Source organism: Nothobranchius furzeri, chromosome 9, assembly GCF_043380555.1.
Source record: "Nothobranchius furzeri strain GRZ-AD chromosome 9, NfurGRZ-RIMD1, whole genome shotgun sequence".
NCBI lineage: Eukaryota > Metazoa > Chordata > Actinopteri > Cyprinodontiformes > Nothobranchiidae > Nothobranchius > Nothobranchius furzeri.
This window is the reverse complement of record NC_091749.1, coordinates 51,247,796-51,263,241: the sequence shown is the minus strand read 5'-3', so window position 1 is coordinate 51,263,241 and position 15,446 is coordinate 51,247,796. Positions and strand designations below refer to the sequence as shown.

The following is a 15,446-nucleotide window of genomic DNA, read 5'->3' as shown; positions in this document are numbered from 1 at the left end:
GTGCTTCTCATTGCAATGTTGTGCTCGGCTAAAAAGCCACATAGCTTGATTTCAGCATTTTTCACATCATTTTCAAACTTCTCTTTTTCATTAGTTTGCTGGAGACATTTAAGAATAGATGTCTGGTTTGGCACAATGCATTTTACCCTTTCTTTTTGTTTAGCTCCCTTTGCGTGATTCTTGAGAACGGTGATTTCTGATACCATCTGGATGTTTCAGCAACGACAGAAAGCCTTGGTTTCGTTCCCCGTAACAGGTGTAAACCATCCTTTGAAAATAGGGTCCAACTCCCACGCAGAATGATAAACTTGTGTCCGGTGTTTCTTTGCTTTACCTTCATCCGTCCCTTCTCTGGTTAGAAGCCATTGTCTCGTCGCTCTGTCCTCCTAGATTAGACTTAACTCGGCGCGCTCGCAGGCCAACAGCAAAAACCGGCGGGCCACTGCCACATTATATAACCTTACAGTTTCTCGCGAGAGTAGGCCCTATCGATGTGATTGGGCTATTTATTGTACAGATCCAGAGTCAGTTTTTGTAATAGAGACAATAGCATAAACCTGTAAGCACTGAGGTGAAATCTGACTTCAGAACAGTTTAAAATTATGTAATTGACTTGGGAAAGCCACAGCAAAAGACGGTGTTACTAGATGCAATGTGAAATTATCGTACATTTGAGGATTTTTGAAACTATTGATCGTACATCGTACAGAGCCCAAAATTATGGTACAAATACGATAATTATCGTACATCTTGCAACACTGCCTCCCTCCCAGTGTAATGGGAAACATCTACAGATAGCCGGAGTGGCCAAATTACCTCAAACGTATTGTAAGGGTTTGAATAGTAAACTATAGGGTTAACATTTTATTTTGAAGGCGAGCTCAACGGGTGAGAAATGTTGTTCCGGTGTTGTGCCATAAATCGACTCGCTGCCAAAAAATGATTAGCCACTAAAGAAAGGAAGGGGGAAAAAATCAAATCGCTGGAGAATTGTTTATTTACATTTATACAACGTTTACATTCAATACAGGGCGCCATTTTACATTGTTTATTTATTTTTTAGTATCAAGGCTGTAACATAAAGAAAGCCAGTTCTTACCACAAACCATCTTTCAATCTCAAATATTGCAAAAAGGATTAATATATCCTCGTTGTGAACGTTTAAGACAAATAGCAACACTTAAAACAACTTCCGAACTGGAAAAAACTAAGCTAATCATTTTTTGGCAGCGAGCCGATTTATGGCACAACACCTGTTTTGGTTCTTTCCGCTCTCATTTGCTATGCTAGTAAATACTCCGTTACGAGCGATTCCATTGAAAACGTTAAGGGTTTGTAAGCCGTGGGTTACAGCGACAGTAGCCTGAAAATAATACTCATAAAAGAGCAACCAGAGACTCTGTCATTACAGTATAATCGCTGATATGAATCAATACTGTTAGATTTCAGCCATGTTTGCCCTAATAAGTAATAGCTCCACGGTGCATGACCCATGTGATCTTCAGTAGATGCAGTTACATCATCATAAATTTAGTTTTAACAGAAGAAAAAAGAAGATCAAAAGTTGCTTTTCTCGCTAGTTGGTACATATCTATGGTTGGTGCTATTGACGTCCTGATTTTCCCCAGGCTCTTCCATATCAGAGCAGGGCTGTACGGTGCAATGAAAAAAACTGTCTGTGCGTGTCTGTCTATTTTTAAACGTAGCACTGGTGCCACGTCTTTGAATTACTATTTTCCCCAGGACTTTATTGAACAAAAGCAAGTTACATGTAAGAAAAATGCTTTTTACTGGCACACAGTGTAGTCATCTGGATGCAGTGGAGGAAAATAAAGGAACCAGCAAAGGCAGAACCGGTCCAAAGTTTGGGATCAAAAGTGCAGCTAATGCTAAAGCTAACGGGTAACAGTCTCACGATCAAGTGGTGCACAGACAAATATATGATGATCGTTAAACTAAGAAAGACTAAACTCTACAAGCTGATGAAAAGTCCCCACCATCCTGTTTATTGTGCATCCTGCAGCGCTATGGATCAGAACCGCTGCAGATACGAGTCACATTACTGCTACAAGTCTGCTCCACACACAGGAGCAGGAAGTTTGAAAAGCCAATGTAATATATAATACGCAAGGCTTCTATCTTTGAACATAATTTAAACTGGATTATCGCCAACCTATACATAATAGACATGCCACCATTACATTGATAGCAGCAGAAATTAAATGTTATTATCGTTCCCAATACAAATTCATGTTAATGAAATGCATTATATTTTACTGGATATATTTATGTGTTATTTTGACTAAGATGAGTGTTAATACAAACCTAAGATGTTACTGAAATGTAGGTAAACTATTTAAAAATATTTTTAATTACAAATATTACATGGGAAAAAGGTAACTTTGGAGTTTTGAAACACCAAAGAGAAGAATAACTTTTTACTCCCATTGTTTTGGATTCACCAGTTTCCAGCAGCAGCGGGCTGCCCGCGAAGGTGCCTGACTTTAAATCGGCTCTACTAAAGAGGCTTATCAGCCAATGCCAAAGATGAAAAAATGCTAACTATTTTGTATGCAGGTGGTGGGGTTACTAGGTAATGTGATATTCTTCTCTGCTGTTTTTGTTTATAGGTAAAATTATCCACAACCTTTCATTTAATTGCACTGAAAAAGCAAACTTTCCTTTTAAGTATGTACAGGTGAAATTCAATTAAAATATATAACAAAAGTAAATCTATTTTAGTGATTCATCTTAGACTGAGAGACCATCTGAAGGTTCAAGAACTCTTAGCAGGTGTTTAGCAGTCGTTAGCTGATTAAATTGAGACACTTTGAGTCTAGAATAATGAACCTTTTCACAATATTCTAATTGCCTGAAAATCTGAATGTAGGGTTTTCAAAAGCTGTAAGACATAATCATCACAGTTATAGCAAATAATAATGGCTTTGCATCTAATTAGTCTGTTTCATGTTAGTTTCACCTTTTAAAGTAAATTACTGACATAAATGAACTTTTACACCATATTCAAAATTTTCCAGTGTCGCCTGTACAGATCACCCAACAAAATACATCTTTCACATTTGATTTATCAATTTCTCTTCCGAAGTGTGTGTGTGTGTATGTGTGTATATATATATATATATATATATATATATATATATATATATATATATATATATATATAAAATTTTATTTTAAATGTGTGTGCACAAAGTTGTGCCGAGTTATTTGTTGAGCCCTGCAGCACTGCTGCTATATGTGTGTTTAAGCTACATTAAAACAGAGTTACAGCTGCTCTCCCATTCTCCCCACTACATTAACTTCCCCTTCATCCTTAAATGTGTCCCTGCGTGCTTGGCACAGCACAGTGTCCAGGGAAAAGATATCTTTGTCCTAGGCCTCCCCTCCCACAGTTTCTTTTTCTCCAGACGACCAATGGGGGGGAGGCAAAAAGAGCAAGAGTGAAGGGTGAGGGGGTGTTGGGGGAGCTGGGTGCATGACAAACGGGCTGTAGGCAGTGAATCGAGAAGGACGCAGATGTCAAGCCCATGAATCTAGCAACACCCATGTCCATGCCCTCTTTCCCTTTACTTTGTCTTTCTCCACACCATACCCTCATCTAGCTTATAGTCCTTCTCAAGCTGGGCGTACACTGTGCGACTTTTTCACTCGTAGCACTCAGCTTCTGCTCAAACTGTACGACTTCCTCGCAGGGCAGATCTCACGAGTCATGTGCTCACACTGTACGACCCAGTTCTCAGATGCGATCTGACTGCTCACACTGTACGTCTGGTAGCAACACGTCAGCCCTAAAAAATATGCTAAAAATAGCAGTTTTTACTCAACACGTCAGACTTTTTTGTCTTGTTTTGCCTGTTGTCCTTCGGGAGTGCTGCAGGAGGACACACAGGGATTTATGGGGGTTGGATGAGGAAAACAAAATAAAGAAAGTAAATCTGTGTTTTGTGATCAGTTTAATTTGACATGAACACGACAAACACGCTTTCTTGACAATCTTTGTGAGTAATAAAATCTGTAGAAATAAAAACGAACAACGTGTGTTATTAGAGAAATAGCGGGCGAGCGGCGTTGATGCAGGATTGCGCATGCGCCGTGAGCGGTTCTGATACTTTTTGGGTCGCAGCGCCGCTTCAACAGTGCGATACCCTCACGAGGGACGAGCAAAATATTAAACACGCCAGAAGTTTGTGCGAGCTTACGATTGCTGATCGGTAGCTGGTCACATGGTGTTAATCGCCTCTCGTAACCCCCTGTACACTACATGATGCTCAGCGCAAAACTCGCCCCGATCTTGTGGATTCTCGCACGAGTGAAAAATTGGCTCAAAAAAGTGAAAAAGTCGCACAGTGTACGCCCGGCTTCAGTCTCATAGACCAACTGATTTCTCATCCTACCCAATCATCTATACCAAGTGTCTTTATTTGTAAATGTGTAAATAATGGAGCACAAAGTCATTAGCTGTGGTGAAATGCACAGGGCCATGAGCAGATTTTTGCTAATAAGCGAGGCCACGAGTTGCCCATCACAAAGCTGTCATCTATTTCTACGTTTTTTAGCAGTGTGTGTTAACTCATTCACTGCCAGTCATTTCCTGATCGGAAAAGCCCTTCGCTGCCAGCGTTTCTCACAATTTTTACTGGTTTTTTAAGAGTCACAGAACGTTGCACGCTAGGATGATGTCGACGCCAAAACAACCAAAACAAAGCGGAGACTCACTTCTTACATCAGGAAGAATCTGCACGTTTCGAGCTTTATCCGTTCTTTCATAATCCGTTGTTGAATTGTGATCAGCATAAGCTTTTCTGGTTCGCACCGCACTTTTTTTACAGCAGCGGACCCAAAACGATCTCCTAACACATGGATTTTCTGCTTCCTGATCACGTGACGTGTGACATATGCAGGTGAAGATCGGTTTTAGAGCTGGGATGTTTGTTCTCATGGTGCAGGGGCTCGTTCCGATGCCCACACAGTAAAAAAAATGCAAATGACAACTTTAGTCGACTTTAGTCGTCATTGGCAGTGAACGAGTTAAAGGTCGGGTGAGACCATGTTGATTTTCTACAAGTGCTGTCAAAGTTTGAATAACAATGCATGGTCATCAAAAGCCAGAGTCAGACTGTCAAAAGCAGTGTTGGTTCAAGCCCATTTTTAGCAAGTTCATGTAGTGCTTTTGGAGCAGTGATACACTTGCTGAGTGAACTGGGGATGGAGAAATCTCCAAAAGCAAAGAGCCTTTTCCCTGTTTGCCTTCATATTTCAGACAAGAATGCTGATGCATAACAATCGACCAGATTTCCACTGAATACTTTCTTAACAAATCATTTCCCTCCCATTGGTCTGCGTTTTAAAAGAAAATAGATTTTTGTTCTGAGTTCCAGTGCTACAGAAACAAGCTAAGAAAGTACATATACATTCTAATGTAATATAACATTTGAGAAATTTGTAGAGCTAAAAAGTGGACAGTGTTTTCTATTTAACAACATTATAGGGAGCCTAAGTCAAGCCCATCAAATGTCGGACCACGAGTTCCCAGAAGAACAAAAAAAAAACCCAAATAAACAATGCAAGTCAATGGGGCTACAGAAGATATTTTCTAATCCTTTTTGTTATGTGCCACAGATTTTACATATGACATCTGTGAATTTTAAAGACTCATTCTGATGCCAATAAAGCACTTATTTTCATATGGGGGTAAACACAACAAATTGATGATGAAATAAATATATCTAAAAGTACATTTTTCAATTGATACAAATGTTACTCAAAAGCAATGAACTCCTAACTCTTTCACTCAAAGAATGAAATTACAATTAAAATATACCAGCTATGGTAATGATGGATTTTTTGTAAGAATAACTATAACCACACATTTAGTCAGGCCAATCAAAATCTTCATTATCATCGTGCTAAAGTCACTTTTACGGACATAGTAACGAAACTTGCATAAGTCCAGCCGATCATCTGGTGTGATGTCATTGGCAGGCACAGACACCTGAGCCGGTCTGGCAACCCGAGGAGATCTGGTACCGGGAGTTTCAGAGTAAGCCTAAATTTAGAGATTAGCTAGCTTTGTGGAACAGCACTCTGGAGTGTTACATGTGTGCTTTGTCGTTCTTTTTTGTTGTTTTCCTCTCATCCAACAAGGACATAAGGAGTGGTAAATGGCCTGTATTTGATATAGTGCCTTCTAGAGTCTTGGAAACCCCCAAGGCACTTTACAACACAATCAGTCATTCACTCATTCACACAAACATTCACACCCTGGGGGTGATGAGCTACATTGTAGCCACAACTGCCCTGGAGCCCATTGAAAGAGGCGAGTCTGCCGTGCACAGGCAGTGACTCAAGCTGGCATTGTTCTGCTGTTAGCATTACAATCAACATTTACAGTGGTGTGGAAAAACTATTTGCCCTCTTCCTTATTTCTTATTCTTTTGCATGTTTGTCACACAAGATGTTTCTGATCATCAAACACATTGAACCATTAGTCAAAGATAACACAAGTAAACACAAAATGCAGTTTTGAAATTATGGTTTTTATTTTTTAGGGAGAGAACAAAATCCAAACCTACATTGCCCTGTGTGAAAAAGTAATTGCCTCCTCTTGTTAAAAAATAACCCAACTGTGGTGTTTCATACCTGAGTTCAATTTCTGTAGCCACCCCCAAGCCTGATTACTGTCACACCTATTTCAATCAAGAAATCACTTAAATATGAGCTGCCTGACACAGAGAAGTAGACCAAAAGCACCTCAAAAGCTAGACATCATGCCAAGATCCAAAGAAATTCAAGAACAAATGAGAACAAAAGTAATTGAGATCTATCAGTCTGGTAAAGGTTATAAAGCCATTTCTAAAGCTTTGGCACTCCAGTGAGCCACAGTGAAAGCCATTATCCACAAATGGCAACAACATGGAACAGTAGTGAACCTTCCCAGGAGTGAGCGGCTGACCAAAATTACCCCAAGAGCGCAGAGACAACTCATCCGAGAGGTCACAAAAGACCCCAGGACAACTTCTAAAGAACTACAGGCCTCATTTGCCTCGGTCAGTGTTCACGACTCCACCATAAGAAAGAAACTGGGCAAAGATGGCCTGCATGGCAGATTTCCAAGATGCAAACCACTGTTAAGCAAAAAGAACATTAGGGCTTATCTCAATTTTGCTACGAAACATCTCAATGATTGCCAAGACTTGTGGGAAAATACCTTGTGGACTGATGAGACGAGTTGAACTTTTTAGAAGGCAAATGTCCCGTTACATCTGGCGTAGAAGTAACACAGCATTTCAGACAAAGAACATCATACCAACAGTAAATATGGTGGTGGTAGTGTGATGGTCTGGGGTTGTTTTGCTGCTTCAGGAACTGGAAGGCTTGCTGTGTTAAATGGAACCATGAATTCTACTGTCTACCAAAACATCCTGAAGGAGAATGTCCAGCCATCTGTTCGTCAACTAAAGCTGAAGCGATCTTGGGTGCTGCAGCAGGACAATGACCCAAAACACACCAGCAAATCCATCTCTGAATGGCTGAAGAACAACAAAATGAAGACTTTGGAGTGGCCTAGTCAAAGTCCTGACCTGAATCCTATTGAGATGCTATGGCATGACCTTAAAAAGGCAGTTCATGCTAGAAAACCCTCAAATAAAGCTGAATTACAACAATTCTGCAAAGATGAGTGGGCCAAAATTCCTCCAGAGCGCTGTAAAAGACTTGTAGCAAGTTATCGCAAACACTTGACTGCAGTTATTGCTGCTAAGGGAGGCCCAACCAGTTATTAGGTTCAGGGGCAATTACTTTTTCACACAGGGCAATGTAGGTTTGGATTTTATTCTCTCCCTAAATAATAAAGTCATCATTTCAAAACTGCATTTTGTGTTTACTTGTGTTATCTTTGACCAATGGTTCAATGTGTTTGATGATCAGAAACATTTTGTGTGACGAACATGCAAAAGAGTAAGAAATCAGTAAGGGGGCAAATAGTTTTTCACACCACTGTATATACTGCCTACATTGAAGCGAGTTCAACATGCAATTTTAATGCCATACATCTATGTTTGCAGGTTTTCTCAGAACAAAATGTTTGTCATGGCCATTACAGAATTAGTTATTTTCAAAGGTAAGCAAGTCACGACGGACATCTTGGGATGCTACATAAAACACTCCAATCTGCCTAAACGTAACATAAACAGCAACATAATGTGATTTAGAATTCTAGGACCCCTTTAACACTTATGTTTCTTCATCTGATGTCTGTTTTTACAACACAACCAAATACAGTAATTGTAGAATTTAAAGTTTGACATGTCCTTTTAAAGAGTTGCTGTAACCTCTAGTTTAGGCCCCAGGCCTCAGTGTTGCTTAATGTTACTTCACAGTAGGAATACAACTAGCTTCGAGCATCTCAACTCAGAATTGCCAAAGATATTAGCTTCACCAAACAACTCGTTCAAATGTGAATCTGAAATGAAAAGGCATTTAGGCTTATGTTTAATGTTCATTCTAGAATATGAATAATTCATTCAATAGGCAGTGTTAGGAAATATGAGGAGCATATTGACAATCACCAGTAATCAGCTTTGATATTCAGTTCCATGGCATATTTTGCATTCTAAGATATTTTTTCTGATATTATTTTATCAAATAAATTCACAGTGTAATGCAAAATAACCTTTGATTTAAATAGTTATTGAAACAAAACACTGATTTACCAACTTCTTAAAAATATACACTAACGGTCAAAAGTTTTTTAACACCACAATTTTTCTAGTTATTTATTGCAGTTAAGTCATTCAAGTACAATGAATAGCTTGAAATGGTAAAACGAAGGTAAGTTTACTCAAAACAGAAAAATTATGAACATTTCAGAATTATACAAGAAGGCCTTTTTCAGGGAACACAGCTGTTCTGCAGCAATGGAGATTGATCAAGCCTTGAAAGCTGGTGCTACTAATTCCCACAGGTGTTCCAACTTTTCTGTATTACTTACAACCCCCTCTGTCTGCATAACAGCAGTGTTGGAACATACTGTGTTACCATACCCTCGTGAGCATCAGTTGAACAGTACTGTACTGCAGACAATAGTGTGTTGCTACAAAAATGATGAGAAAAAGGCAATTAACAATGGAAGAGAGACAGACCATCATAACACTTGAAAATGTAGGTTTTTCCTACAGAGAAATTGCAAAAGAAAGTCAAAGTGTCAGCAAGTACAGTTTCCTTCACCATCAATAAGCCCTCAGAAACGGACAAACTGACAGGAAGAGGTCTGGAAGACCCAAAGCCACAACTGCATCAGAGGACAAGTTTCTGAGAGAACAGCTTGTGTGATAGGCGGCTCACAGGACAACGGCTTCAAGCACAGCTTAATAGTGGTCGTAGTAAGCAAGTCTCAGTTTCAACTGTGAAGGGAAGACTTCGAGCTGCAGGTTTGACAGGATGAGTTGCAGCAAGAAAGCCACTGTTAAGATGTCAGAATTAGAGAAAGAGGCTTGCCTGGGCCATGAAACACAGCCATTGGACGACTGGAAGAAGGTATCAAGGACTGATGAATCCAAATTTGATATCTTCGGTTTATCACGCAGGATTTTTGTATGCTGTCGAGTAGGTGAAAGGATGGTTCCACAGTGTGTGGCATCAACTGTCAAACATGGAGGAGGAAGTGTGATGGTCTGGGGCTGTTTTGCTGTATCCAGGGTCCATGACATGTACAGAGTGAGAGGCAAACTGAACACAAACGGCTACCACAGCATTCTCCAGCGCCATACAGTACCCACTGGTATGCGCCAAGTTGGTCAGGGGTTCATCCTACAGCAAGATAATCACCCAAAACATAAGTCCAAGTAATGCCAGAACTACCTCAGGAAAAAAGAACAAGATGGTAAGCTTGTAAACCTGGAGTGGCCAGCACAGTCTCCAGACTTTAACCCCATCGAGCTGGTTTGGGATGAACTGGACAGAAGAGTGAAAGCAAAGCAACCTACAAGTGCCACACCTTTATGGGAACTTCTGCAACAGATATGGGAAGAACTTTAAGAAGAATATTTGATTTCTAATGTAGAAAGAATGCCACGAGTGTGTTCAGCTGTTATGTCTGCCAAAGGTGGCTACTTTGAGGAGTCGAAAGTTTGGAATACATTTTGGCCCATAAATTGATTCCATGATTTATTTTGTAACTCCCATTGCTTATTTGTACTATGCATTCATTTCAGAGTGCAGTGTGACATTAAACTGCATAATTTCCAATAAAAAACTGAAAAAAATTGGGGCGTTCTAAAACTTTTGATCGGTAGTGTATACATCTTAAATACTGCCCCATTTCATATGCATATGGCAACGCAAATAAACAACTCTAGCATTATTTGAATATAGTTTTTTGAGTAGAAAGTTTATTATCTACAATTGCATCTTTATACTCATTAGTGCATAATCTATTATTGTTTGATCTTTTTTTGCTCCTGAACAAAATGAATTTGTAACATTTGGAAGCATCATATGTTTTGTGACAGTAGTAAAAGCAGCATGGGGCTAAAAGGTTAATAAAAACACACAGCAGATAAAACACAGTATAATGCAAAGAATATAAATTAGTCTTTAAAGCAACACAAAACTGTTTCCTGCTTCTCCCTCCTACTGGTTGCAAGTGGAATTGCAACTGTTGTAAACAACCCTGCAGCAGCCTGTTGTACTAACAATGAGCTAACACTAACAAGAACCAACTGATACTAAATAAGCCATGTGGTAGAAAGATCCACACTGTTGGATGATATATTAATACTAAGTCCAGGAGCAACAAAGTCAGGTCACCATCAGTCTATGATTTTATATCTATAGCTTCCTCAAACGAGTGCAGGCAAGGTCCATCATAATGCCAACAAAAAATGCAACTTGTTTTTTTGACGGTTGGCTAACTGAAAAAGCTAACTGCCAACATTTTCATTAGCTATCAACACAGTAAAGCCTGGTTTACACTTCTCCGTCAGCTCAATTTTGTCGTACACACGCATTGACCAAGACGTTGTCCCTTCTGACTTCTCTGTTGCCTAGGGTGTGTTGAAAAGTATTTCCCTGCCTGGACAACAGACGGCTTTTCTGAGGGTATCCTTCCACCGTTGCAGTTGTGTATGTGGTCCACGATAATTCACAGACATGCACACATTTTGTGCTCCCACGTTGATTAGCTACAGCCTCGCCCTGTTAAGGGAGATATTTCTTTCATTGACCAAAGGGTACCAACAAGTTTGTCCACGTCTGTGTGTGCTTCTATGTAATCAGGTGTTTTTTGTACCTCTGCTCTGTCCCCTGTCAAGGGTAGGGTTTAAAACAGTCCATTTATTGCTGATGCTTTAGTAATTAATTTGCAAAAGCTCCTTGACATATTTTTATTTCTAGCTGAAAATCCTTGATTGCCATAGCACTAATATTAACTTCATCCATCATATCTGAAACATCCTGAATTACTTTTATTTGCTTAACATTAAAGGGAAAATGTAATACATTCCTGCAGACGGTTTCCAAACCTGTTTCACAAACTCTTCATATAAAAAAATTGCTGTAGCCCAAAAGCATCATTGGATTTGGTTGATTAATAGTCACATGCAGCAGTGTGACTGCAGTCTCATTTTAGCGAGTCAGTGTTTAGAACAGGGCTGAATGGTGACATAGTTGTCTTGCAGCAAGAAGGTCATAGGATCGAAAACTCACAGTGGCCTTTCTGCTTGGAGTTGCGGGTACTCCATATTCCTCCTATAGACCAGAAACATTCATGCCTAATTATTGACTTTAGATTGGTTGGTTGTATATCTTATTTGTCTCTGTGTGTCCCTCTGATGGACTGTCAACCTGTCCAGAGTGTCCCCTACCACTTGCCCAACAACCACTGGAACTAGGCACCAGCTTCTTGTGACCTCATTGAGGAAAAAGCAGTATGGAAGATGAGTGTCCAGAATAAACTGTAAGAAAAATTGAAGTAGGACAGTGGTCATTGGGTGGTGTTTTGTGCTTGTGTGATGGATTCAGCCATTACAGCATCTTTGTAGAATTGATGTAAAAGTCCACACCCACAGTAAACTCGTGGTATGGTTTATTAGTCATTATATTTGTTGATATTGATGTCTTATCACTGGATAGATGTTTTTTTGAGACTCGTGTTTCCCCCCCATTAATCTAGTTATGATTAATGATCTTTGGTTTGAAGAAAAATAAATACCTAGAAGGATTAACTCATTGCTGTATGGCCTGCCTTGTTATAGTGAGCCCTAGTGGAAGCTAATTTTAGACATTCTACATCTCACATACAAGCAGCATTATATTTAAAGTGATGTACGTACAGTTCATTATTTGAGACAATATGTCTGGTTTCACAACAAGATGAAACAAGATTTCAACAATATTTTTACGATAACTTTAGAGAGAAAAATGTGCTGGAAAAATTGTTTTTGTCACTGCACTTTTGGAGGTTTTCTGGAAAAAGATGAGGTTCTTTGGCCACAGAAATCAATGGATGGTGAAGATGTCTGAAGACTTTCACCAAGTTCTGTTGATCAACACCAAACAGTGGTTTACTAGAAAACCCCTGGGATGAGAATTATAGGCATGTTTCAGTATCTCAGGATCTTGATACTCACCTTACTATCAACTATCCTGGTTGAACATAAAGCTTATAGGGGCTTTTTCGCTCAGGTTTACCTCGTAGGTGAAACCAGACACTTTGATGAATTTTTGTTATTTGTCATTGAGCTGAAATAAATGAAAATTCTTAGTCTCTAATCAAAATTTAGAGGATGCCATAGTTCGGTATTTTTTTATATTTTTGTATATCAGATGTTTGAAGTTCTGCTTCAAAAAATGAAAGATGTGGAAAATTAGGAGAAAAAAAGCTTTTAGTCGTTCTTACAAGGAACTGTTGCCTTTTTTGAAAAAAGTTACCCAAAAACATGTCATAGCAGCCTGCATGAGACTTTCAAAAAAGACCACGAGCACAAATGCTCTTTTGTTGATTTTCACATCCTAGAATGGGTAGTTCTGTAACTTAGAAGTGTGTGTGTGATTACTTCCTTAACTTTTTAACCCCTTTGCTGCTGTTTTCTCCACAGTGTATCCAGACCTTTGCAATATTAGCCTGGTAGCTGTGGGAGATATCCAGAAGCATCAAGACCGCATTGCGTTCTGGGATGATGTTTATGGCTTCAACATGGCATGCATGAAGAAGGCTGTGGTACACGATGCTGTAGCGGAAGTAGTGAATGCAGACACGCTAATCTCTGAGCCTACAGTCATACAGGTAAACACCTTGGCATGCCCAATGATAATGCTGCTGTTTTATTTGGCTAATAGGTTGTATTGTGTATCTTAAAAAAAATACTACTAAAAGCAAGACAATCTATAATTTTATAAATTTGTGCCATATTTTCTGTGGATAATTAGTTATTAAAAGTGCCACATGTATAAAAAATTAGTAGAGCAAAATGCTTGATCTATTATAAATTTAGCGGTTTGTTTTAAAACTCTTATCTTCTGTATTAATACCTGTAGAGTTTAGTTTTGTGTTAAAGGCTCCTAACTTCAGAATTAGTCTGTAAACAAGCCATTGTTTTATGTACAATTTCTGATCAAACAAACATGAATGAGTCAAAGAAACAAAGTTGAAGCTGACCCTTTTCCAGTTTGTGTGATACAGATGCTGATTGGAGCTCATTGTGTTTGAGAAAATTCTGTTGTAAAGATGCGAAGCATAGTATAGCATATAGTATATACTAGTATAGCAGGGGCGTGGCTGTGGGTGGGCCTGAGTGGGTCAGGGCCACCTACTTTTTACCAGAGTCCACCCACTCAAGTGGCTTCCTTAAAAAAATGTATGTGAATTTATTTTATTTTAGAGGTGTGCCCTTTCAGGCCATTATACAATGAAATGAAACAGAACAAAATTTAAATTATAATATTTATACAATTAAAATAAACTTGGTCGTCTCTGAACCAACAGCAAACAATTATTTGAAATATATTTACATTTATTGCTGCTTTGTCTAAAAGTTTCAGAGCATCAACTAATCGTTCATATTTTCAGAAAAGGCACTTGAGCCTTTTTTCCTGCAGCAATGGATTTTGGGTAATACCCTTCGTCCAAGTCTGCATCGATGCAGTCTTGGGTAAAGTGTGGATCAAGGTTGCAAAAGGGGCGTGATCAAATTCTGTGCTTGAGAATCGGGACACCCTACGCACTCGCACCCCTGGTCGGGATTGTGCATTTGAAAGGCGCAAGTGTGGAAATGTGAAAGTTGGGATTGAGCCCATGACAGCGGCGGCCGCTCGTCACTGTGTCTTGTTTTCGGTCTTTGTCAGATGACATATTGGGTGCTGTAGCGCGTTGCTTGATGCGATAGCTTGGTGTATGAACAACGGAAGCATTAGTCTGCTTTATGTGTTGCGAGCGTTTTAAACTGCAGAAAATGGCACACTCGTGCCGTGAAGGGCTGCCATGCTATCTTCACAAGAAGTTAAAAATGTTAAATGTAGGCTGAAGTCTCGGTAACCAGATATTTCCTGTATTTGACTGCTTTTTTTTGATGGAAAAATCTCAAGGCTGTCAACCCTAACCCGACGCATGCAGGTGTGCAGACATTTTAAACGTTACGCATAGAGAACATAGTCAAGGTAACAAAATCAATCAAGAACTTGCCATCAGAACATCTGAGCATTATCTCAGACCTGGACACCATGATCAGAGCTGAGGAGCTCGGAGTGCATCTGTGGGTCACAGGCCAACAGCAGAACCAGAACAAGGCAGGTAAAATGTTGCTACTTTAGGTGAACCTGTTTATTTGTAACATTAATATATTGCTGCACACGCTGGCCAGTATGTTTAGACTAAATATTAATGCAAATGAAATTGTGAATTAGTATTTATTATTATTTGAGAAATCAAAATGACGAGAGGAAACAGCCATGGCCGTTTTTTATTTTATTTGTTTATTTATTTTCGTAAAAAAAAAAAAGTCTGGCACTACTGTATTGTTTCTGTACTTGCTAACCTAAATTGATAATAACCTGTTTAATTGAGGCCCATCCATAACTGAAAACCTGGCAATATAATCATTGCATATTGGGAAAATTGCAGTGAGAAGATGTTTTGATACATTGTGCAGCCCTAGGTATTTTGTTGTTTTCACATAGAAATTGGCTTGGACTAAACAATGTTTTCTCTTGTTGAATGTCCACATAAAATGCCAAATTAAATCTTCCAGTTTTTTTAGCTCTCAGTTTGAGCTGTGACAAGCACAAACATTGACATTTTCAGGACCAACATTCTGATTTTGGTGCTCATGGTGAAAGACGCATCAAAAACAAATAAAAACACACGTACTCTTGATTTTTCATAATGCAAACACTGAAGAGTTAATGTATCATCAAGATATTCCCCTCAAAGA

General features: G+C 39.1%; 1 protein-coding gene across 2 annotated transcripts in view; it reads left to right on the top strand.

Moving 5' to 3' along the window:
- Positions 1–15,446, top strand: part of prmt3 (protein arginine methyltransferase 3) — a 119,372-nt gene that overhangs the window by 55,889 nt on the left and 48,037 nt on the right. For both annotated transcript variants that reach the window (XR_008559332.2, XM_054732209.2), the window contains exon 12: positions 13,116–13,303. Coding sequence is in view for 1 of the 2 variants with exons in the window: in XM_054732209.2 (XP_054588184.2) it covers positions 13,116–13,303 (188 nt within the window). In the remaining variant the exon portion in view is untranslated. The remainder of the gene's footprint in view (positions 1–13,115; positions 13,304–15,446) is intronic.